General features: G+C 42.1%; 1 protein-coding gene across 1 annotated transcript in view; it reads left to right on the top strand.

The window, feature by feature from the left end:
* fgfrl1a (fibroblast growth factor receptor like 1a) overlaps nucleotides 1-26,709 on the top strand; it is a 357,849-nt gene that overhangs the window by 293,305 nt on the left and 37,835 nt on the right. The window contains exon 4 of the mRNA XM_072576073.1: nucleotides 24,817-24,906. Within this exon, the coding sequence (XP_072432174.1) occupies nucleotides 24,817-24,906 (90 nt within the window). The remainder of the gene's footprint in view (nucleotides 1-24,816; nucleotides 24,907-26,709) is intronic.

The following is a 26,709-nucleotide window of genomic DNA, read 5'->3' as shown; positions in this document are numbered from 1 at the left end:
AATAAAGCTCTGAACAGTATCATTTTTTTCTAAAGTGTTGTTGGAGCCGCACTCCGCCAACTAAGTAGGGAATATTCCATCACACTCCCTGCTTTTGTCTTTTAGATGGTGGACAGGCTTTGGAGAGTTAAGAGGTGAGTCACCCATCTCATTCTTAGCCTCTGACCTGCCCTTGTAGCCACTGTATTTATGTAACTATTCCAGTTCAGTTTCTGGTCGATGGTAACTCCATTGAATATCATGGGGCAATGTTTAGATTCCTTGTTGTTGGAGATATCATTGCCTGGCATTTATGTGGCACAAATGTCACTTGCCACTTGTCAGCTGTCCATATATTGCTGCATTTGAATATGGACTGCTCCATTATCTGAGGAGTTGCAAATGGTGCTGATCATTGTGCCATCATCGGCGAACATCCCCATTTCTGACCTTATGATGGAGGGAAGGTCATTGATGAAGCACCTGAAAATCTATGAGCCTATAAACCCAACTTAAGGAACCCCTGAAGAGATGTCCTGAAGCTGAGATGACTGACCTCCAACAACCTCAATATCTGTGCCAGGTATGATGCCAGCCAGCTGAGAGTTCTCCCTCGATGCCTATTGATTCCAGTTTTTCCAGGGCTCCATGATACCACATTTGGTCAAATGCGATGTTGATTCAAGGGCTATCACTCTCACCTCCCCTCTGGAATTCAGCTCTTTTGTCCATGTTTGAACCAAAGCTGTAATGAGGTCAGGAGCTGAGTGGCCCTGGTGGAACCCAAACTAGGTATCACTGAGCAGGTTATTGCTGAGCAGATGCTGCTTGATAGCACTGTTGATGACACCTTCCATCACTTTGCTGATGGTCGAGAGTAAATCGATGGGGCGGTAATTGGGTGGGTTGGATTTGTCCTGCTTTTTATGTACAGGATATACCTAGGCAATTTTCCACATTGTCGGCTAGGTGTCAGCGTTGTAACTGTACTGAAAAAGCTGGGCTGTGGGAGTGGCAGGTTCTGGAGCACAAGTCTTCAGGACTGTTACTGGAAGGTTGTCAGGGCCCATTGCCTTTGCAGTATCCAGTGCCTCCAGTCATTTCTTGATATCATAGGAGTGAATCAAATTGGCTGAAGACTGACATCTGTGCTGCTTCCTGTTATGGCAGTGCCTGCTGCTGGGGGAATGCCAGCAGATTTGTGACAAGGCTGTTGATTGGGCACTAATTACTCAATTAAGATTCTCCATTAACATCTGGGAGTAAGGTCTGTCCATGAGCCTTCTGGCCCTGTGCCTAACATGGAGGGAACCAGCAAGTTAACAGAGCCCGTACTCCACTGTCTCCCATGTACTACCACATCCCCCACCTCCAAATGTACTGCTTGGGGGGAGAGGGGTCATATAATCCTGACTAATGTATTAATAGAAATGAGAATATTGCAGCAGGCACTAATGGTTGATTTAAAATGACGACGAGCTGGTGTCTTTTAATCGATGCCATCATACTAATCAAGCCTAAAACTGTGCGTTAATGGAAAATGGGTCAGTTCAGCATCACGATCAAGGGAACTTGAGAGACTGCGTGGAAAGTTTAACAAATGCAATTAATAATAATAGGTTACAGATTTAAGAATACTGCCTGTGCTGAATCGTTGAAATGCCAACAGGAAAAGATGGAAATATGCTGCAGGTCCTTCAATCCTTGGAAAAGTAAAGAGAAGTTAATCTATTAGAAGGTAGCCTTCCTCATCACACTATATTATGTAGTTGTTTAACACATAACCTTTTCATTTGCTGTTTCTTTTCCCAAAGTAAATACAGATTGGAAGATATTGAGACAGTCTTTTGTGAGGCCCATAGTAACTGTTCACTTTCAGTACAGGTGAATGGATGGGAAACTGTTCTACTTTCTGACAGTGATTGTGCTACTTTGAGATGATTTGACAGGAAACAGGTTTCATTGCAAGATTGAAAGGGAGCTGGTTCCTTCTGAAGATGGTGACAGCTCATGCAGTGACCGGAAAATGGCTGAAATTCAACACCCCGATGAACAAAATAGGTTCGTCTCAAATTCATTCTGAAGTTATCTCTGCTGCTCCTCACCCAGTGAACTCATAACCAAGTCTAACACACACACACACACACACACACACACACACACACACACACACACACACACCACTCTCCACCTAAAAATAATTTAGCTTTGAAACACAACTGCAGGTACGTACATCCATCTGGTTGAAGAAAGTGCTGCGGGTTCTTACAAGGAAGGAAAACTAAATCAAAGGGCATAGTTTTCATGTGGGTTTGACTTTTCAATAACATGCTCCCTCTCTATTTATCAAGTGCTTTGGTGAAGATATTGGTCTCAGTCCGTTTGTGAAATAAGCAACTTTTTTTTGTGGGCAATTTGCAGTTTCTTTTCTGCTTCCAAGTTTTTAATGAGGGGGAGCCTTCCTCCACATTGGTACCAATGAGCGACCTTGTACTCGAATACGCAGAAGTTATTTTAGAGCCATTCACTAAACGAAAGACCAAAAGAAAACAGCGCCACAGTCTCTACAGGGTGGTACCCATTTCAAAGAGAAAGGAGAGCAGAAAGTATGTCAGATATTTTAATTCGGTAAGTCCCATTTCTCTCCTTGATGTTTGCTAAAGTTACATTGAGCAGCTGCAGACGAGTACATGGGAGAAGAGACCAAAGAAGTCCATGACATTACAGCATTTAATGCTTTCAGATCCAGTAACTTTTCTCATGCACAAAGACAGATGTCAAATGCTTTCTGTTTGATGTGCCTTACTTACTTCATGTCTTCAACAAGTTATTTTAACTCGTATTCGTGGGAAGACTGCAGACCCAGGAAGTTCAGTTACTGTCCTATTCCCGTTGGAAACCCAGATTCTAACAAATCCTACTGATTCCTTATTGATTCTACTGATCAAGGGCACAAATCTTAAGCCGGCCAACTGCTGCTAACCTAGGCTGCTTCACCAAGTATTGAGTTCTCATGACTAGATCCTTGACACACACGCACTCGAGAAATTCAGAAAATTGTACTGTTGATGGTTTTATTTAGTGACTAATGTATCATTTGTGCTTCTGTAAAACTGACCTTGGATTAATTAATTTAATTGATTATGTTACACTATCACATGATTGACAACTTACAAGCTTTCATTTTGCAGCCAATTAGTGTAGAAAGCCTATCAACTGAGATTATTTGTTTCTAAATGAATTACTGTGTCAGACATTCATGACGAATAGGCATTGAGGGCCTCTGTTTGGACAAGAGCTAAGATTAGGCAAAAGGTTAATGCAAGCACTCTTGTTTGGAAAAATGAAAATGTCTTGAAGCATGCCTGGCTGTGACAGGGATCATTTGATCTCAAGTGTATCAGTGCCTCTACACCATTCCCGATGGTGAGGTGCTGCGAAGATGGGGTGAGGCCAAATGGTTTGATTCAAGAAAGCGTGAAGACTTCAAAACGCAGCCAAATCTGTGGGTGTTAAAGTCACGGCTCCTGCAGAGGAAATGTTCTGGCTCCGACCCTTGGGTTATTTACAGGGTCACAGCTCAGTTTTAGTGCCTTGTGCACTCACATCACTGACAGCGACCAGCTGTTCCTGCCAATCACACAGTTGAGGTCAGTGGTATGAAGACACTAACAGTAATGAGAATCCATCTTATGTCATTTTAAAATAAGCAACAGATAGTGTTTTTTTTATTTTGTGTGGTGGCTGGGTGAGGGAGTAATCATGATGTGCCTGCATGTTCAATAATTAACTCAGTTGATTGCCTTGAGTGGGATACAAGTCACTGTTGGCGATGTTAACGAATACAAACTCATCCTATTCATGTGTTGTCCCCTTTACTGGTTATTTTAATGTGGCAAACATCCCTTTGGAGATGCCTACGCTCACCTTGGCAGCACTTTTTTTTTCTTTCTTTTTCTTTCTCTGTTTCTTTTCTCTTTTATTTTACTTACCCCCTTCTTGAAGAGCTTGGTCATGGCATTGGTGAGTAAACACAGTATGGACTCAAGTAGGCCCAGTGCAGACTCATGGAGGCAGGATCGGAGACAGTTTGGATTTCTGGCATTGACGGAGTTGACCTTCTGCGTTGACGAGGTCCTAGTATCAACTCATGGCCGCTGTGGTGGGGGTGAGTTTGGGTTCCTGACAGCATCTGTGTCCAATGCAGATTCACGGAAGCAACTCATGGAGGTGAGTTTGGGACCAGTATGAGATCCGGCTGCATAGGCATCGGATCCATTGGCAAGGTGGGCCTGAAGCAGACTCATGATGGCACTGGAGTGGAGTTTGGGCCAGTGCATAACCCGGCGGCATTGGCATGGTCCAACGAGGACTCATAGGGGCGAGGATGTCAGAGGCAAGATGGCGCTAAAGAGTGGCAACCTTTGTTCTAGCGATGGCAGTACAATGAAGGGGAGCAGGCCTGTGGCCCGTGGCTGAGCACTTAATAAGAAAGACTGTAAAGTTGAACATTATTGTTTATTTCTTAATTTTTCTGCCTTATATTCTGTTTGGTTTATTTTTCTGTGTTTTAAGATGGCGCCAGAGAGTGGTGACACTATACAAGACTTTTCACTGTATTTTTGTAACAAAATACACTTGATAATAGATAAATCAAATTGAAATTTGCGTAACATTTATTTATGTTTCTTGAGTAATGGTGACAGTGACTTTTACTGCTTACCTGACTGAAGAATGTACCCATTATTTACCCGTTTCACATCACTGCAGCAGAAGCCCCAAAGGGTTAACAAAGACTAGTATTTCAGCATGAATTTGTTATGCAGAAAGATTTGATAAATGTTACAGATGCAACATGTTACCCAACTAGGAAGAGTCCACTTAAAATTAGGCAACTTCTATTGCCTGGGTGTTTTATGTCTACTGCTGTAACAGCAGTCTGAATTCAGTGACTGATGTGAGATTTCACTGGGTGACATCCATCACTATGTACCATGCAGACTTCATGGGCTTAACCATTTTTGCTTTGATTGTGCCCTTCACTTCCCTGTAAAACAAACTGGAGACATAAATCAATGAAAAATGATACATTTGCTCTTTTTAAAAAAAGGCAGGAAATAGTTTCACGAGTTATGTCAGGCTACATTGGACTCACGTTTTTAAAATTCTGTTGAAACCTTAAGCAGAGGTGTTGAGAGATGAGCTTAAGCTAAGATGACAAACAGCTGGTGCAGGTGGAAAAGGAACTATGCGTAAAACCGAGGTGATGAGTACTTCAGGAGGACACTCTCGAGACATGTTGCAGCAGATTGCTGATGTGGTTTATCCACCATGTTCTTTGCTTTTCTTTCTCAACAAAGTGCTAACTCCCATGGCTACCAGCAGCTGCCTGCTGGTAGAGAGTATCCCAGCTGAGAATTGCCCTGTGCTCAACCATTGCCCCTTTTTCACGTGCGTTAGCCAGCAGGGCCCATTTATTGGATTTCATTGCTGGATAGTTGACCCAAACAAATCTCTACCCCTTTGGCCTTTAAAACGCTTTGCAATGTCACGTGAATAGGAGTCCGTCCATCTTCAGTTGCTGTTGAGAAGGCAAAGGTGAGCCATCTCCTTGAACTGCTGTAATCCATCCATTTACTGTACATACACGTGCAGTGCAGTTAGATTAGGATGATGTTCACAAGATCGTGAGGGAGCAGAAACCATAAAGGTTCCCATGGAGTTCAGCAGTGAGGAACACTTTGAAGAGTCAACTGGGCAGAATATATATTTGTTTTCTCCTTAGTGTCTGTCCAATTTAATTTTTATTCAACTTTACAACAGGGGTTTACTACCCCATTTGTGAAGGCAGCCACCTGTTAACCACATTGTTGTTGTTGATCTGAAGTGACGCATAGACCAGATTACCTTCCCTGAAGAGTAAACCAGATGGGTTTTTACAACAATCTGGAATAGTTTGATGATCATTGATATTTATAATAACTTTTTTTATCCCTGACTTGTGAAATACTTGAATTTCAATTCTCCCAGCTGCTATGGCATTTGATCTTATGGCTTTGTAAGGTCTTTAGATTATGAGTTTAGTAATGTTACCACTATGCTGTTGCGATCCCATAGTGCGACAATTGAAAACGAAAGGAATAAGTGAAAAAGGTAATTGACGGGTTTTATGAATGCCTTGATCGTTCCCTCCCAACCAACTGAAATCTAAGTAGCTTCTGATTCTTAAAGCAAAACCACCGGTACTTTGATATGTTACGTCATATGACCCCTTTTAATATTTTACTTCAGTGCACATGTCATTAATATGGTGCCATATCCTCAAAGTTATAGATGGATGAAAGCAGCTTAAACCAAAGAAGACTTTTGCTATGTTTGCATGACAGAACAAAGTTGTTTTAAAGTGACATTTCCTTTTGTTTGATGTGTTTATCTGTGATGCTAATGATATAATTCAGGTGTACGTTTATTGTATTCAGTGGAGCATAACCAAATAATGTTGGCGCCAGTTCTGTCCTCTATATCAATGTGCTAATGATAATCTAACCTCAAACACAATGAGGTTTGAGAGGCCAACATGCTTTATGAAAGAGTCGGTGAAGTTATGAAAAGAGATTTGCTGGTTAATGATTTCATTCAACCAGAATCGTCATGTACTCGGAAAGAAAACAGGATTGTGGTGTTGGTTCATAACTCCAGTCCTGGGAGCAGGGATTTATCAATCACATCATAGCTAATGCTTGAATATGAAGTCATTTTTAGCAAGGGTTGAAAGGAGTTGCAGCTATGTTTCCCTATATCTGTCTGGTGATCACACTTCTCTGTTATTTTCATTTTATCTCAAGGTGTGGGTGCTGGATTACAAAGGGGAGGGAGTTTCAAATCCTACCTGATATACAGCATTCATTTCTGAGCATCGCAATTTAGGACAGATGTATTGTTCTGAGGAACGGTCACTCGACCAGAAACATTAACTCTGATTTCTCTCACAGATATGCCCAGACCTGCTCAGCTCTTCCAGCAATTTCTGTTTTTGATATTGTACTGGATCTTGGAGTGGGTGTAGGATAGATTCCTCAAAATATTACATTCTGTGGACAATTTATGCAAAGTTTCCTCGTATTTGCTGGTGTATAGGAGTTTGACGGGTGATTGAGGTATTTAAAATGTTAAATAAATTCAGCAGAGTAGATTAAGAGACTGTCGGTGTGGAGTTTGCACATTCTTCTTGTATCTGAATAGGTTTTCTCTGGGTGCTCTGGTTTCCTCCCCCACAGTTCAAAGATGTGCAGATTAGATGGAATGGCCATTGGAAATGCAGGATTACAGGGACAGTGTAGTGTGGGTGGGATGCTGTTCGAAGGGTGGGTGTGGACTTGATCGGCCGAATGACCCGCTTCCACACTGTCGGGATTCTATGATTCTCTAAACAAGAGAAAGAAAAATCTGAAAATTAGTCAAAGGCTATTTCGGAAAGAAATCAGGAGTGACAATTTCCCTCAAAGGGTTCCAAAACTCTGGAATTCTCACCATCAAAAGACAATAGATACTGGATCTCTTGAATCTTTCATGACAGAAACTATATGGTTTCTTTATTTAAAGCAATCAAATTATATGGAGTTGAAATATCAGCGATCATTTATCACAACCCAATTTAAGGGCAGAGCAGAATCAAAGGAGTGAATTGGTGCCTCCTATTCCTAATATTTAAAAATAACACATTTGCTTTTAACAGTAGCGGTTAAAAAGAAAACCTAGGTGATTTGGTGATGGGAAAAGAAACATTCAGTTGTGTGTAAAAACACTTCAGGATATAAAATAACTTTGGTGTTAGAGGCTTTATTGGTGCAGTGGTAGTGTCCCTGCCTCTGGACCAGGAAGTTTGGGTTCAATTCAAACCTGCTCTTGCAGTGTGTAATAGCCTCCCTGAACAGGTTGACTTATTAAAAAAAAACAATACCTTCTAAGCTTTTCAGGACAGGTGAGTGTTATTGGTGGTGGTGGTGGGTGGGTGCGGAATGTATCATTTTCCCTCCAGCCCTCTCTTGTTTTTAGTTTTTGACTTTTATAGATTTGTCACGCTTCCTTAGTGAACAGTGTTATTTGTTAATCGTTACTTGGTTGATTTCATGATTGGATTTAATCATTTCAAACCAAATCTTTGGTATTTTTTAAAGTTACCTCAGTGTAGACAGAGCAACATACAATTCAACATTACTTTGTAGTCATTGGGCATTGCCATAGGGAAGAATATAACCTGCTAAGGCTTTAACACTGTGCAGCAATGCATGTCTAATAAGGATGAACTTCCTCACAGAAATGGGTTAGATATTTGCTCATTTAAAAAAAAAATCATGCTATGTGGCCATCTTTGGAAAGGGCAGCATTTTTTTCCCATCCCTAATTGTCTCAAACAAAGTTGTGGTGAGCTGCCTTCTTGAACCACTACAATCCGTGGGCCGTTAGAGAGGAATTTCCAGGATTTTGACACAGTGACAGTGAAGGAACAGCGGTATATTTCCACATCAGGATGGTGAGTGACTTGGAGGGAACCTGTAGGTGGCGGTTTTCCCGTATATCTGTTGACCCTGGGTGCAAGTGGTCATGGGTTTACTAGCTGCTTTCAAAGGATCCTTAGAGAGTTGCTGCTGCTCACTTTATAAATGGTACATATTGCTGCCATAGAAGCACCTGTGAGTTTGCATTTGGACATGGGTTTCCTCCGGGTGCTCCGGTTTCCTCCCACAGTCCAAAGATGTGCAGGTTAGGTGGATTGGCCATGGGAAATGCAGGGCTATAAGGTTAGGGTAGAGGGTTGAGTCTGTGTGGGATGCTCTTTGGAGAGTCGGTATGGACTTGTTGGGCCAAATGGTCTGTATCCACACTGTAGGGATTCTATGATTGTATGTTGTGATCGTTATGGACAGAACGTGAGAAATAGGAGCAAGAAATGGTCAATTAGGCCCTCAAGCCTGTACCACCATTCTATAAGATCATGGTTGACCTCCTGCAGGCTTCATCATCTTCTGTGCCAGCTTCTCCTAGTCTTCAATCCCTTGATATTTCAAAAATCTGTCTACCCCGTCTTTACATACATTCAGTGATCTAGCCTCAAGAACTCTCAGGGCTAAAGAATTCCAGACGTTTGGTACCCTTGAAGACAAGAGATTCCTTCACATCTCCGTTTTAAATGAATGGCCCCTAATTCGGTATCTATCACCCTGAGTTCAAAATTCCTCCATTATTGGAAACAACTTCTCAATATTTCAAGAAAGTAAGGCCTTATTTATCTAAATGAGTAAAAAATCTAAGCTGTCAGCCATCCTTGAGAAATTGACCCCTTTATCCCAGGAATCAGCTCAGTGGATCTGTTTTGAACTACCTGAATGCCAATTTATCCTGTCTGAAATACAGTGACCAAAACTGTACACAATACTGCAGATATGACTTTCCCAATCCTGTACAGTCATAATGAGACTTCTCTTTTTAAACTCCAACTCCCTCGCAATAAAGATCAAATTACATTGTTCTTAATTACTTGCTGCACCTGCATGCTAATGTTGTTGTGTTTTATGCACAAGAACATCCCGATTCCAAAGTGAAAATACAGCCCCTAGTTTGTTTTTGTGATCCTGCTGATAAGTTTGATACATTTGCACTGTACTGTTTTATTCAAAGGCAATATCTCCTTTCAAAGGTGATGTGCCCAGAATACAGTGATCCACACATGTTTGAAGTTGCACTCAGCAGTGTCTGTTAGTGCATATTGACCAGGCTGATGAAGAAGACAACATGGCTGCGATGACTGCCTCGATTTGACTTGCTCATTTTCCAGGTATATTCTGACCAACCTGTTACGATACATCTCTGGAGCAGGTGGGACTTGAGCCTGTGCGTCCTGTTCCAGAGTTAGAGGCATTACCACTGCACCACAAGAGCCCTTTGCTGGCTTTTTCAAAAGGTCAGCTGAAGCTCCACAGGAAAATCTTCTATAGGGATTATTTCTAGAAGGTTCTTGAAATTCTTGTTCCTCCTAATGAAATTTAAAAATAAGACTCCAATTGAAGTTTGTCGTGGTGTGGATGGGAGACCACATCCTTGGCCTGTGAAGCAGGACCAAGTGCTTGACCCATTTCATGGCACCTGTCCGATCCTGAGATTGGTCTTGTGTCCCCTGCCAGTTTTATACAGGTGGCAGGGACACCTGCAAAACCTCTACCATAGTTGTGTATCTGACATCTTTCGAGTGCCCTTGGAAAGTAGGATGTTGGTCTCCAAACTGGGCCTTATTGTGCGTGTGATCTCTAATACATTTCAATAACTTCCCCAACATGCCTATTCATAGTTCTACAAATATTAGATAGATATTGACAGCAACCTTATTTGTCATGAGGCTTTAATAGGCTAACAACTTGCACAATGCTTCTGAAAAACAAACTGACATGAGTTTTAGAATGCCACAGAGGGAGATAAAATCCTCCTGTGAAAGCTAACTGTCGATGGAATTTTAAATGCCTGATTGGACATGTGAAGCAGTTTACTGGTGACAATCACCAATGTCCTTTAGTTCTGGAATACCCCAATCTAGGGAAAAGACTTTGCCCCTCATGATTTAAACACTTCTATAAGGTCACCCCTCAGCCTTTGACACTCCAGGGAAAACAGCCCCAGCCTATTCAGCTTCTCCCTATAGCTCAAATCCTCCAACCCTGGCAACATCCTTGTAAATCTTTCCTGAACCCTTACAATGTTCCCCAACATCCTTCCAATAGGAAGGAGACCAGAATTGCCCACAATATTCCAAAAGTGGCTTAACCAATGTCCTGTACAGCAGCAACATGACTTCCCAATTCCTGTACTCAATGCTCTGATCATTAAAGAAAAGCATGCCAAAAGCCGCCTTCACTATCCTATCTACCTGTGACTCCAATTTCAAGGAGCTATGAACCTGCACTCCAAGGTCTCTTTGTTCAGCAACACTCCCTAGGACCTTACCATTAAGTGTATAAGTCCTGCTAAGATTTGCTTTCCCAAAATGCAGCACCTCACATTTATTTAAATTAAACTCCATCTGCCACTCCTCAGCCCATTGGCCCATCTTATCAAGATCCTGTTGTAATCCGAGGTAACCTTCTTCACTGTCCACTACACCTCCAATTTTGGTGTCATCTGCAAACTTACTAACTATACTTCCTATGTTTATATCCAATTCATTTATATAAATGATGAAAAGTAGTGGACCCAGCACTGATCCATGTGGCACTCCACTGGTCACAGGCCTCCAGTCTGAAAAACAGCCCTCCATCACCACCCTCTGCTTTCTACCTTTGAGCGAGTTCTGTATCCAAATAGCTAGTTCTTCCTGTATTCCGTGCAATCTAACCTTGCTAATCAGTCTCCCATGGGGAATCTGAGTTCTTTGAAAAAGTAACAAAGAGGATTGACAAGGGCAGAGCGGTGGACATGATCTATATGGACTTCAGTAAGACATTCAAGTTTGTGAGACATGATTTCCCACGCACAAAGCCATATTGACTATCCAGCTATGCCTGTCTCTTTGTTGGCTATGTAGAACAGTTGATCTTCCGTAATTACACCGGCACCACTCCCCACCTCTTCCTCCGCTACATTGATGACTGCATTGGCGCCACCTCGTGCTCCCGCGAGGAGGTTGAGCAATTCATCAACTTCACCAACACATTCCACCCTGACCTTAAATTTACCTGGACTATCTCTGACACCTCGCTCCCCTTCCTGGACCTCTCCATCTCCATTAGTAACGACCGACTTGACACTGACATTTTTTACAAACCCACTGACTCCCATAGCTACCTGGATTACACCTCTTCCCACCCTATCTCTTGCAAAAATGCCATCCCGTATTCCCAATTTCTCCGCTTCCGCCGTATCTGCTCCCAGGAGGACCAGTTCCACCATAGGACACACCAGATGGCCTCCTTCTTTAGAGACCGCAATTTCCCTTCCCACGTGGTTAAAGATGCCCTCCAACGCATCTCGTCCACATCCCGCACCTCCGCCCTCAGACCCCACCCCTCCAACTGTAACAAGGACAGAATGCCCCTGGTGCTCACCTTCCACCCTACAAACCTTCGCATCAACCAAATCATCCACCGACATTTCCGCCACCTCCAAAAAGACCCCACCACCAGGGATATATTTCCTTCCCCACCCCTTTCCGCCTTCCGCAAAGACCGTTCCCTCCGTGACTACCTGGTCAGGTCCACACCCCCCTACGACCCACCCTCCCATTCTGGCACTTTGCCCTGCCACCGCAGGAACTGTAAAACCTGTGCCCACACCTCCTCCCTCACCTCTATCCAAGGCCCTAAAGGAGCCTTCCACATCCATCAAAGTTTCACCTGCACATCCACCAATATCATTTATTGTATCCGTTGCTCCCGATGTGGTCTCCTCTACATTGGGGAGACTGGGCGCCTCTTAGCATAGCTTTAGGGAACATCTCCGAGACACCCGCACTAATCAACCAAACCGTCCCGTGGCCCAACATTTCAACTCCCCCTCCCACTCTGCCGAGGACATGGAGGTCCTGGGCCTCCTTCACCGCCGCTCCCTCACCACCAGACGCCTGGAGGAAGAACGCCTCATCTTCCGCCTCGGAACACTTCAACCCCAGGGCATCAATGTGGACTTCAACAGCTTCCTCATTTCCCCTTCCCCCACCTCATCCTAGTTTCAAACTTCCAGCCCAGTTACTGTCTCCTTGACTTGTCCGACCTGCCTATCTTCTTTTCCACCTATCCACTCCACCCTCTCCTCCTTGACCTATCACCTTCATCTCCTCCCCCACTCACCCATTGTACTCTATGCTACTCTCTCCCCACCCCCACCCTCCTCTAGCTTATCTCTCCATGCTTCAGGCTCACTGCCTTTATTCCTGATGAAGGGCTTTTGCCCGAAACGTCGATTTCGCTGCTCGTTGGATGCTGCCTGAACTGCTGTGCTCTTCCAGCACCACTAATCCAGTATTTGGTTTTCAGCATCTGCAGTCATTGTTTTTACCCTATCCCTAATCAGTCCTTGCCTTTCCAAATACATGTACATCCTGTCCCTCAGGATTCCCTCCAACAACTTGCCCACCACTGACGTCAGGCTCACTGGTCTACAGTTCCCTGGCTTGTCCTTATCACCTTTCTTAAATAGTGGCACCACGTTAACCAACCTCCAGTCTGCTGACACCTCACCTGTGACGATCAATGATACAAATATCTCAGGAAGGGGCCCGGCAATCACTTCTTCCCTAGCTTCCCACAGAGTTCTGGGGTACGCCTGATCAGGTCCTGGGGATTGATCCAAATTTATGCATTTAAAAACATCTAGCACTTCCTCCTTTGCAACATGGACATTTTTCAAGATGTCACCATCTATTTCCCCACATTCTATATCTTCCATGTCCTTCTCCACAGTGAATATTGTCATAGCTACTGTATAATTCTTGTGGATAGTCAGCTGATCAGTCCATTTGGTCATCATTGATGTTAGTTACATTACAGTACTTGCATTTTTGACTTTGACTTTATCAGCTTCAAACACAGCCATGTTCAGCTTTTAACAGTACAGCCTTGATTATGTTTGTTGCTGGACTCTCAGTCTGGAACCTCACCTGAATGAGAGAGCGAAGTCAAGAACAGGAGGGGAGCAAAGGTTATCGATTACTAAAACTTGGCAACATTGTGTCAGCGGGGACTTCCATGAATAAAAGTGAACTTGCATTTAAATAGCAGTTTTCACTTTCAGACATGTCAATGTGCCTTTACTGCCCCTGGAATGTCCTTGCTGTTGTAACATTGGAAAATACAACAATAATTTTCCAGACATTAGAAATCCCATGATAAGTTGAGCATTAACTATAAGCAGAACTGAATAGTCACTTAAATACAATGGTTAAAGAGCAAATTAGAGGCTGTGAAATCTGCAGTGAGTAACTCACTTCCAAGTCACAAGTCAGGAGTGTGATGGAATATTCCCCACTTGCTTGGATGGGTGCAACACTCAAGAAACCAGGACAAAGTAGGCCACTTGATTTGCACCACATCCAGAAGTACTCACATAATTCACCATTAATGTTCAGTAGCAGCAGTGTGTACTATCTACACGGTGCAGTACAGAAATTTACTAAAACTCCTTAGGAAGCACCTTCCAAACCCGTGACCAATTCCATCCAGAGGGACAAGGGAGCAGATACATGAGAACACCACCATCTTCAAGTTCACCTCCAAGTCACTCACCATTTTGACTTGGAAATATATCACCATTCCTTCACTGTTGCTGAGTCAAAATCCTGGTATTCCCTCCCTAAGGGCATTGTGGATCTGCCCACAGCACATGGACTGCAGCAGTTCAAGAAGGCAGCCCACCACCACCTTCTCAAGGGCAACTAGGGACGGGCAATAAATGCTGGCCAGGCAGTGACACCCACATCACCCAATGAATGAAAAGAAATCATAGTCCTATGTTACGCACTTAAAAAGCTTATTAATAAAAAAAAATTAAAATAAACATTTAATGTTTCATTCTTCTTAAAGATCAAAATCCTGTTGACAAGTTTTCATGGCAAAATATTTTAAACCCTAAAAGAATAATATAACGGTTGTCAATCTGAATAGGTTCTGTTAAAAACAATTACAAATTATATTGAGTTAAAAATCACACAACACCAGTTTATAGTCCAACAGGTTTAATTGGAAGCACACTAGCTTTCGGAGCGTCGCTCCTTCATCAGGTGATTGACAATCACCTGATGAAGGAGCGACGCTCCAAAAGCTAGTGTGCTTCCAATTAAACCTGTTGGACTATAACCTGGTGTTGTGTGATTTTTAACTTTGTACACCCCAGTCCAACACCGGCCTCTCCAAATCAAAATTATATCGACACAGCAATAGTGTCATTAAGTAGAGCACCACTGCGCATTTGCTTGAGAGAAATGTTATTGAAAAGTTCCAAAGTAATTTTCCACATTGCTGTGAAAATAATTGGACTGGTGTTACTAGCAGCTTTGCAGTACGAAACTGAAAGAAAGTTAAGATTTGCACTTACATAGCACCTTTAACGACATCAGAATTTTTGAATTTGCAGTTGAGTACGTTTGAGGTATCGTGTTTGACTCTTCTCCGGGCAATTAGGAATTGACAATAAATGCTGTGTTATTCAGTGATGTCCTCATCCTATGAATGAATAAAAAAAACAGTCACTACTTTAATGTTGGAAATTTGGCAATCAATTTCTACAGCTAGCTCCCACTACAGTAATGTGTTAATGTGATAGCCTGTTTGTGGTAATATTGATTAGGGTTTCAATATTGGCCAAGAAATCTCTCTTATCCTTCCCCAAATAGTGCCATGGAATCTTTCTCATCCATCTGAGAGACAGCAAGGGTCCTTTTAATGCTGCATCAGAAGGCAGCATCTCTGAGAATAGACCTAGTTCTGAACCAGTCTGGGCTCCCATGACATGTCTTTCTTCAAGTCTCCGAATTGGATTTTACATTAGTTTACTTTCTGTTTATAAAACAGAGAATTGTGTGTCTTGGGGCTTCCATTTCTCTCTGCTCTTCTAATTCTTGTGAAGATGTACAAAAATTGAAGAAACTTCATTAGAGATGTTCTTGCTACATCTGCGGTTACACAAGTCTCTCTCACAAGTGGGTAAGGTGGTCAAGAAGGCACATAGCATTCTTCTGAAGTTCTACTGTTCTGAAGAAGGGTCACTGGACCCAAAACATTATCTCTGATTTCTCTCCACAGAGGCTGCCAGACCTGCTGACTTTTTCCAATGATTTCTGTTTTTGTTTCTGATTTCCAGCATCTGCAGTTCTTTCACTTTTTATGTGGTATTCATGCCTTCATTCATCAGGGAGTAGAGTATAAAAATTGGCAGGTCATGTTGCAGCTGTATAAAATTTTAGGTAGGCCACATTTTCAAGATTGCATACAGTTCTGGTTACTACACTACCAGAAGGAGGTGGAGGCTTTGGAGAGGGTACGGAAAAGGTTTATCACAATGTTTACCAGTTCTGCGGAAGGGTCAATGGACCTGAAACGTTAACTCTGATTTCTCTCCACAGATGCTGCCAGACCTGCTGAGCTTTTCCAGCAATTGCTGTTTTTGTTTATCATGATATTGCCTGGATTGGAGGGTATTAGCTATGAGGAGAGACTGAACAAACCTGATTTATTTTCACTTGATTATCGGAAGCTGAGAGGTGACCTGTTAGTTTATAAAATTATGAGAGGCATGGAAAAAATGGATAGTCAGAGGTGTCTTTTCAGCATGGAAATATCAGTTATTAGGAGGCATAAGTTTAACGTAAAAGGGGTAAAATTTAAAGGAGTTGTGAGAGGCAGGTTTTATATAATAAGTGCTACCAGAGGAGGTGGTAGAATCAGATACAATAGCAATGTTCAAGAGGCACCTTGACACATATGTGAATAAGCAGATATATGGACCATGTAGAGACAAAAGCTTTTCAGCTTCGAGCAGCGTCATGTGTTGGCATAGACTAGGTGGGCCGAAGGGCCTATTCCTTGCTGTGCTTTGTTCTTTTAAAACGTGATCCTCGCCTACTTTCAGTTTGGAGGTGAAGAACGCCCATTGCTAGATGTCGTGGTTCTGAGGCCACTTTCTTTGCCATTGATGGGATTAAAGTAATAAGAGCAGTGAGTAAGATATTCATGTGACAACTATACAAGGGGTGCCACAAACCTAAAAAGAAACAGGAAATGATGAGAATAAAATTAACCAAACCAGATGAATAATTCCATACACATTTATTTTTAAATGACATTTTCATAATATACCTGATGAGGTAATCAAATGAAGCTATTGTCGACCATGAAGCTATGAGAGCATCCCAGCTATTCCTCCTTGAAACATATGATGTTTACGAATTCGGAAGAGTACGGGGTCAATGAAATATTCTCAACGTACAACCACAATGTGGTGATGAAGTTTATTTGCTTTCCATCATTGTTTGACCAAGATCAGTTTGTCGAAGGCTCTCGAATAAGCCCAGAATACTGGAGAGGCAGTAAGTCACAGAGGGGGAGTTCCAATACTTCAGGCCTCGGCAGCTAAAGACATGGTTTCCATGAGTTGGTTGAAGGAAAGAAGGGATGTGAGAAAAACCAGGGTTGGAGGAACTTGGATTTGTTGGAGAACTGGGGGAAGTTTCACTAATGAAAGGAGGTGCATATAAATACTGCGAATTTAATATCACTGAAATCATTTATTGTGGACGCTGGAGCATCTTTCTGGATTTGTGGGGTAGGAGGTGCTGAAAAGTCTTTTTCATGATAAATACCACAATATAATGAATCAACAGAGCAAAGGACAATTCTCAGCTTTGCTGCCTTAGTTTGGGATTTATGAGAGCGATTCACCTGAAGTAAAGCTACCTGATCTTCAGCCTTGTCAAAATCATCAAAGTTTATACAGTGTAGCTGTTGTTCTGTGATTTGCAAACAAACAGAAGGTGGACACCAGGATATATGTATCATTGTTCCAAGCGCATTTTTAATCATGTGAGCATCGTAAGTTGATGCCATTTGATCTGTTTATACAAAAATTTGTCAAAAACTAGCCAAATACAGAAGATGCTGGAGATCTGAAGTAAAAAGCAGAAAGTGCTGGAGGAAATTAGCAGGACAGGCAGCATCTGTAGCGGGAGTTAAAGATTAAAGTTCAATATGACTGTTCAAAGTCATTGGACTGGAAGCACTAACTCTGCTTCTCTCTCCACAGATGCTGCCTGTCCTGCTAAGTTTCTCTAGCATTCTCTTTATACTGAATCTGTACCTGATTTGTTGGCGTATGTTTCTTTCTGATTTATTTGCTAAACTGTTTTTTTTCTCCTAAGAGTAGAGGCAATCAAGCACACTATGTTGTGTGAACTGCATAGTGACTAAATCTAGCTTTTTCTTTGATGGGTTTTCCTTGTCCATACCTGTCAAAGCTAATTCAGCATTGAGTTTGATGTCTTCCATAAGCTGATTCAGTTGTTGTTATTAACAACACAATGCCTCTTCATCTGATTGTTCAAGCCTGACTTGATTGCATTAAGTTGTGTTCCCCTAATTTCAGTGTTTTTTTTTCCATTTTAATTCCCCCCTCCCTTCCTTTACTCAACGCCCTTCACTTATCAAGCAGGAGTTGCCTTAATGATGCATGTTGATCGTTTCATCCATCACTTTGAAGTGGGCTCAGGTCTCCAGTTAGAGTTCAAAGGTCGACGTGTTTATTTATGCAAAGCTGGATCATCTGTGAAATGGGGCTTAGAAGGCCTCTGGACTTCAAAGGGTTCACGTCAGGCCTAGCAGAGTCAAAGCAGAGACTGGTCTTGCGTTAAAATATTAAAAGAAAGTTTCTGGCTCTCTGTCTTGATATGGGTCATTTTCAGTTATTAAATAACATTTTTAATTGGTATAAAATTCATGTCATGTCTAATTAAATTAAGTAGTAATGGCCTCAATAATTGGCTCATATGCTTTTGAAGAGCTCTGCATAAATTGTCAAAGAATAAGCATGAGCTCATCTGTCTTTGTCCATCTTGAATCTCATTCTGGGTGTCTACACCATCAAAAGGCTGGACAGGTTTCTTTTGGAGGTCGGGGGATGGGATGGGATGGGATGGGATGGGATGGGATGGGGGTGGGGGGGTGGTCTCTGTAGGCGATTTGCCGTGCAAAAAAAAAGTTGGGATCTATCGAAGATCAAAGCGGCTACAGCAATTCAGTGCACATCAAAGCTTTGGCTGCAAATCAAGTTGTGTTGAAAATTCGAGCCATTTGTCCAGAGCTGGGAGGTAATGAAGAATGAAACATCAGGCGAGCAGTTTGGTGCTTCCCCGTTTTCGTAAAAATGTCCTTTTTTTTAGAAAGGATTTTGGCACCAAACAAAGTTGTTTTTTCAGTGAAATCATTCCCGTTGTTGTGTGAAAATACAAACGGGGCTGGGGGAAGCTTTGCAAAGCTGGAGTAGGTGACTGTCATAGTTTTAAACTGAGAGTTTTTGAGTGTTGTGGACTTGCGACGTGAATTGGAACTGACAAATTGGAAATTTTCTTAACTATGTGAGAGTATTGCACTTTTAAAATTTCAAATTTGTTTTCTCACCATTTTTAAGGAAGGTTTGCTATTATATAGTACCCTTCACAGATTCAGAATATCCTAATGTACTGAAGTCCTGACGAAGGGTTTCACCTCAAAACGTTGACTTTCCTTTACCTCAGATGCTGTGTTCTACCAGCTTCACATCTATTGACTCCGACTTCCAGCAACCTCATAAGAGTGGTGCTGGAAAAGCACAGCAGGCCAGGCAGCATCTAAGGAGCAGGACTTCCAGCCTTCCAGCATATGCAGTCCCTACTGTCTCTGATTCTTGTACAGTTGCAGTTGTAATCTTTGCCAGTTTGTCCCTTGATAGCAATGAGCAGAAAATACTCTGTTTTCGTTGGTCTGAAGATGGGCCACTTGCCCACAGATTCTGCTGAGTTTCCCCGCACTGTCTGTTTTTCATATTATTTATCAATGGTGTTGGTTGAGAGATAAATATTGGCCAGAATACTGGACAGAGCTCTCTGGCTTTTCTTTGAGATAGTGCTGAAATGAAATCTTTTGAGAACATACAGGACTTTGATTTAAAGTCGCATTTGTAAGTGCCGTACTCTTCTGCCTAGTAGAGACGACCTGGACTTTTATGCTCAAGTCTTTTTGGAATAGGTGGGGACTGAACTTAAAACTCCTTCCTCAGAAGTGAGAATGTCATCTGAGTCCCGCCTGATACCTTGAAGCTAGCAGTACTGAAGAAGGGTCATAGATTCATAGAATCCCTACAGTGTGGAAACAGGCCCTTCGGCCCAGCAAGTCCACACTGAAGAGTAACCCACCCAGATCCATTCCCCTATTACTCTACATTTCCTTCTGACTAATGCACCTAAGCTGCACATTCCTGAACACCACAGACCCTTTAGCACGGCCAATTCACCTAACCCGCACAACTTTGAATTGTGGGAGGAAACCCACACAGATACGGGAAGAATGTGCAAACTTCACACATTCGCCTGAGGCGGAAATTGAACCCGGGTTCCTGACACTGTGAGGCAGCAGTGCTAACCACTGTGCCACTGCCCGGTGTTGTTGCAATTGTACCAGCCTCCACCACTTCCACTGGCAGTTCATTCCATACACATACCACCCTCTGTGGAAAAAGTTGCCCCTTAGATCTCTTTTATATCTTTCCCCTCTCATCCTAAACCTATGCCCTCTAGTTCTGGACTCTCCGACCCCAGGGAAAAGACTTTGTTTATTTATGATTCGGAGATGCCGGTGTTGGACTGGGATGTACAAAGTTAAAAATCACACAACACCAGGTTATAGTCCAACAGGTTTAATTGGAAGCACACTAGCTTTCGGAGCAATGCTCCTTCATCAGGTGATCACCTGATTTTTAACCTTGTTTATTTATCCTATCCATTCCCCTCATAATTTTGTATACCCCTATAAGGTCACCCCTCAGCCTCCGACGCTCCAGGGAAAACAGTCCCACCCTGATCAGCCTCTCCCTGTAGCTCAAATCCTCCAACTCTGGCAACATCCTTGTAAATCTTTTCTGAACCCTTTCAAGTTTCACAACATTTCTCCAATAGGAAGGAGACCAGAATTGCACGCAATATTCCAATAGTGGCCTAACCAATGTCCTGTACAGCCGCAACATGACCTCCCAACTCCTGTACTCAATACTCTGACCAATAAAGGAAAGCATACCAAACACCACCTTCACTATCCTTTCTACCTGTGACTCTACTTTCAAGGAGTTGCTGAAACAGTGGGACACGGGTGCAGAAGATCTAAACAGGTGACAAAATGGCATGCATGCAATATGTGACAACAAAAACGTATCTCTAAACTGGCTGGGTTGTTCAGTTTTCATTTCTCTACATCCTAATTATTTATTTATTCACTTGTGGGATGTGGGTGTCGCTGGCTGGCCAACATTTATTGCCCGGCCCTAGTTGCGCTTGAAAAGGTGGGGTGGTGCGCTACCTTCTTGAATTGCTACAGTCCACCTGCAGTGGGTTGACCCTCCATGCTATTTAGGAGTGAATTCCATAGATTCAGTTTTAATAAAAAGGAAGTGATGTTGTAGTGGTAATGTCACTAGTCTACTAAGCCAGAAACAGTCTAATGTTATGGGGACATGAATTCAAATTCTGTGGTCCATAGTGCATTCAATATAAGTCTGAAATAAAAAGCTAACATAATAAGCTCATAATAACTAGGGACAGAAAAAAGGAAATTCAGCCCCTCTGCTATTTAATGCATCATGGCTGATCTCATCTCAGCCTTACCTTCACTTTTCTGCCCACTCCCCATAACCTTTCAACCCATTACTAATTTAAAAATCTGTCTTTACCTCCTCAAATTTACTTAATACTCCAGTATCCACCACTCCCTGCAGTAGTGAATTCCACAGATGTGATTACACTGGACAGGGTGCAGAGGAGATTCACCTTGGCATGGAAAATTTAAGCTATGAGGAAAAGTTGCATCGGCTTGGGCTGTTTTTGTTGGAGCAGAGAAGACTGAGGGGCGATCAGACTGAGATGTACAAAATCAGAGGCATGGACAGAGTGGATAAGGAACAACTATTTCCCTTTGAAATGTCAGTCACAGGGGGACATGGACTCAAGGTGAGGAGCAGGAGGTTTAGAGGGGAGGTGAGGGAAAACCTATATCCAGAGAATTGTGATGGTCTGAAATGTGCTGCCTGAGAGGGTGGTAGAAACGTGTTGCCTTTAAAAAGTGCCTGGATGAGCACATGGTACATCATCCCATGCAAGGCAATGGATCAAGTACTGGTGGATGGGATTAGGTTGAAATTTGGGTGTTTCCCATGGTTTGATGCAGACTCGATGGGCTAAAGGACCTCTTCTGCCCTGTATGATTCTAATAAATTACCCCGACCCAATGTGTCCTTAGCTTATGTATTAACCCTTTGTGTGGCACCTTATCAAATATATTCTAGAACTCCAGATATACTATATCTATGGGACCCCCACTATCCACTTTGCCTGTTAGTGGGCGGCACAGTGGCACAGTGGTTAGCACTGCTGCCTCACAGCGCCAGAGTCCCGGGTTCAATTCCCGCCTCAGGCGACTGACTGTGTGGAGTTTGCACGTTCTCCCCGTGTCTACGTGGGTTTCCTCCGGGTGCTCCGGTTTCCTCCCACAGTCCAAAGATGTGCAGGTTAGGTGAATTGGACATCCTAAATTGCCCGTAGTGTAGGTAAGGGGTAGATGTAAGGGTATGGGTGGGTTGCGCTTCGGCGGGGCGGTGTGGACTTGTTGGGCCGAAGGGCCTGTTTCCACACTGTAAGTAATCTAATCTAATCTTTGAAGAACTCATTAATCCCAACTCATCACACAATACCAATAGCCTGCCCCCTAGTTGGTTCCACAACACATTGCTCCAAGAAACTATCTCTCTCTTAACCCATTCAATGAATTCTCCCTCTAGGCTTTGTGAGCGATTTGATTAATCCAGCCTACGTGCATATTAAAATCCTTAAACTGATAATTGCCACACCTTTTTCACAAGGTCCCATTATATTCTGGTCTATGCTGTGCTCGCGGTGGAACTACTCCCACTAGGGACTTCTTTCCCTTGCTATTTCTTTATTTCTACCCAGACTAATTCTACATCTTGATCACCAGCCCTTTGTAATTTCTCACTACAATGTTGAACTTATCCTTTTAGAAGCACAGCTGCACCACCTCCTTTTCCTTCCTGCCTATCCTTCTGAAACACTGAGTATCTTTGTAAATTTAATTCCCAGTTCTGGTCTCAACACGACAATATCTCTGTGATCGCCCCAAATTGTACCTATTCTTCACTATTTGCGCTGTTAACTCATTGATTTTATTCCGAATACTTTGCGCATTCAGATACAAAGCCTTTAAGTTTGTTCGATTATCACATTTCTCTACTGCTGCACCATTACGCGTTATGACTTTGACATGTTCTATCCATTCCTTTTCTTATTTTCTAGTAACAATCAGCCTCATCACTCATCTGCACTCCTACCTTCTCCACCAACTTCGATATCGATTTTTGTTTTCCCATGCAACACCCCTCCCCAGGCCAACTATTGATAATTGTAGAAACCAATCTGACTTGCTAATGTCCTTCGGGTGAGGATGGCAGATTCTCTTCCTCAATCTGGCCTACATGTCACTCCAGACCTGCAGTAATGTGGCTGTGTTGTTGGAGAAAGTTTGAAAATTTAGTTCTGGGCAAATTTATGAATCCAGATTTAACAAGTGTATTTTTGTTTTGTCGAAGTAATAACTCCAGCATTCTTTGTCGCTCTACAAGAGGAAGTGGAGTAGTCATGAAATGCTGTATTAATCTTCAGTCATAGTAAGCAATGTCTTTGGTAGAACTATGCGTGAGACAGGAAAGATTGGAAATGAACTACTTGCTGCAATGATGTGCCAAGCTTTGATGTTTAATGCTGCTGAAACAATTTGCTAAATTTATTTATTTTTTAAGTGATGAGGATATAATTTCTTGAGCAGTAGGATGCAGGTTTGATTGAGTTTCTGATATCATGCTTGTGCAGGGGAACAGTCTCTTTCTCAGGCCAAGAAAGATGTCAACCATTTATTTAGGCTGCGATTTCCCTTCCCGAGCAACCTTTGCAGAGTTCTATCCTTGCAGGTCAACTCTGCATCTTTTGGTAAATGTGGTGGGCTAAAAGAAAGGATGACAAATTAGAATTTTATGCAAATATAATACTGTAGATTCTGTAAATCTGACATAAAAACATAAAATTCTGAAAATAGGCAGCATCCATGTATCCAACTGTATTGCCAAATGCAGTCTGAAAAAATGGCCACATTATGAAAACTTCGCTTATCTCTTAGCATCCTGATGTATTTAGCTCTCAGCAAGCAATGTTCATCCAATCACAGAGGTGAGAGAAACCTTGAATTAACTTTTTCTTCATTTCAGTTTTTGGCAATACAGTTGCCAAATGGCATCAATATGAATTCCGAGTGAACAATGATATTTCACGACCCTGTCTAAACATATTAGGCTGAAAATTTGGGCCAGACCATATAAGAGAGATGTTAGGAAGCACTCAGCATGCAAAGTGTAGTAATGATTTGCAACTCTCTTCCACAAACAGCTTTTGATGCTCGGTTAGTTGATGATTTTAAATCTGAGATGGAAACAATTTTGAAAACAAAGGTATTATGGGGTATGGGCAGAAGGAGTTGGAGTTAGACCACAGATCACCATTATCTCATTAAATGGTGGAACTGGCTCAAGGGGCTGATGGCCCTTCTCCTGTTTCTTTGTTCTGAGCTTTATTTAAATTTGTTTCTCCATCCTTGCTTGCTATCTTTCTCTTTCATGTAATTATGTTTCTGTCTCGCCCTTTCACCCTTGAGTTGTTTTTTTTTTCAATTGTACTCCCTTTTCCTACCTTATTTTCTTCATTAAAGGTGACAAACCTATAAATTTAAAGTTTGGTGTCACCTAACCACGGCTGTTTTCATTAATCCTGTCCTCACTGTCCCATACTTGGTTTCTTGCCCAGGCCTCGCAAAATAAACAATCTTTGTGGTTTAACTCTGAAGATTTATATTTTGAATTAGAATCAGAATGGTAAAATAAAACGTTTTCATAGCCCGGAGGTGCTATGTGAATTGAACTTTGTACCTGTTATATCATGTTTAACACATCAGTCTCCCATTCCATATTTCCTAATAGTGTTCTTGCTCGTTTTGTTTGCAGATGATTCAACCACAGGAAGAAATGGACAAAAGCTGCCTCAAGGATCCAATGGGGAATATACAAATGAAGATCCCACAGGAAAACAATGGGGTATGATAACCATGAGTTCTCAAAATTCCAAGTACTGACATAATCAAGTATTTCTTTGTTCTTTCTAACATGACATTTAAGTTGAACTGAATTGTACATGATATTGTGAGCTCTGATTAGGTAATTTCGTCAGAGTTGATTATTGTAGAGATGGTGGTGTCATATGAATGTGATGGAGATTTGAAGATGCTGTACTTCAGCACAGCTAAGTGAGTGGATCTGAAGCAGGAGATACAGTTGCCTGCTTTTAGTATGAGAGAAAGGTACTTGTATCTGGTTAAATGTGTTTGGTACTGAGTCATATGGCTCATTCAATCCCTGGACAATACTAAACTGGCTGTGGTTGCCATTGGAGTCCAATCTTTTTATTTCTATTTAATACATTGGGATGTAGATTATAATGGCAAGTCTATGTTTTCTTAGCAGGACTTATACACTTTATGGTAAGGTCCTAGGGAGTGTTGCTGAACAAAGAGACCTTGGAGTACAGGTTCATAGCTCTTTGCAATGGAGTCGCAGGTAAATAGGATAGTGAAGAACGCGTTTGGTCTGCTTTCTTTTATTGGTCAGAGTATTGAGTACAGGAGTTGGGTGGTCATGTTGCAGCCGTACAGGACATTGGTTAGGCCACTGTTGGAATATTGTGCACAGTTCTGGTCTCCTTCCTATCGGAAAGATGTTATGAAACTTGAAAGGGTCCAGAAAAGATTTACAAGGGTGTTTGCCAGGGTTGGAGGAGTTGAGCTACAGGGAGAGGTTGGATAGGCTGTGGCTGTTTTCCCTGGAGCGTCGGAGGCTGAAAGGTGACTTTATTAGAAGTTTATAAAATTATGAGGGGCATGGTTAAGACAAATAGACAAAGTCTTTTCCCTGGGGTAGGGGAGTCCAGAACTAGAAGGCATATGTTTAGGGTGAGAAAGGAAAGATCTAAAAGAGACATAAGGGGCAACTGTTTCACGCAGAAGGTGGTACGTGTATGGAATGGGCTGCCAGAGGAAGTGGTGGAGGCTGGTACAATTGCAACATTTAAAAGGCATCTGGGTGGGTATATGAATACGAAGGGTTTGGAGGGATATGGGCTGGGTGCTGACAGGTGGGACTAGATTGGGTTGGGATATCTGGTCGGCATGGACAAGTTGGACCGAAGGATCTGTTTCTGTGCTGTATGTCTCTATGACTCTATTGCCAGCCCATAGATATTCAGAGGAAGCTTTGGTTTGAACTTTATATTCCTTTGGTAGCAGTCTTGGAAGTAGAAGTTCAATCAGTGCAGAGTGTGTATGTGTTTGTTATATGTGTTACAGTCAGCAAAGAAGAGGAATAAAAAAAAATTAAAGAGGTGATAGAATGCAGTGAAGTCATTTATTTAGCCTTTAATATCACAGAAAAGAGATTATAATACAGCAGTACCAAAATCCTGTCTTGTATTTGCCTAATTAGCACACTCATGCCAGTTGAGTAGGCTAGCAATGCTGTTATCCACAGAAAAATACCTAGCCTCATTATTAATTATGTTCTAAAAATTATGATTTTTTTTCAGGCAACTATTTCTTATCGAGTAGTTTCTCAGCAAAGATTCACAATGTTTTATGGTTTCTAATATTTTTCTTTTAAATTCCTGCTGACTGCTTCTTTTGTGCTCTGTGCTCTTTATGGATGAAAATTGACAGAATTCATAAATGCTCTTGAATGTTTGCTCCACTACACACAGTCCTCCTCTGTGTATGCTTCAAAATTCATGTCTCACTCTATTTTGAAATATCAGGATAACTTTGCTGGCGTTTTGGTTGTCAAGTAGAGCTC

Source organism: Chiloscyllium punctatum, chromosome 1, assembly GCF_047496795.1.
Source record: "Chiloscyllium punctatum isolate Juve2018m chromosome 1, sChiPun1.3, whole genome shotgun sequence".
Taxonomy (NCBI): Eukaryota; Metazoa; Chordata; class Chondrichthyes; order Orectolobiformes; family Hemiscylliidae; genus Chiloscyllium; species Chiloscyllium punctatum.
Note: the sequence above shows the minus strand (reverse complement) of the source record. Positions and strands in the feature narration are given on the sequence as shown.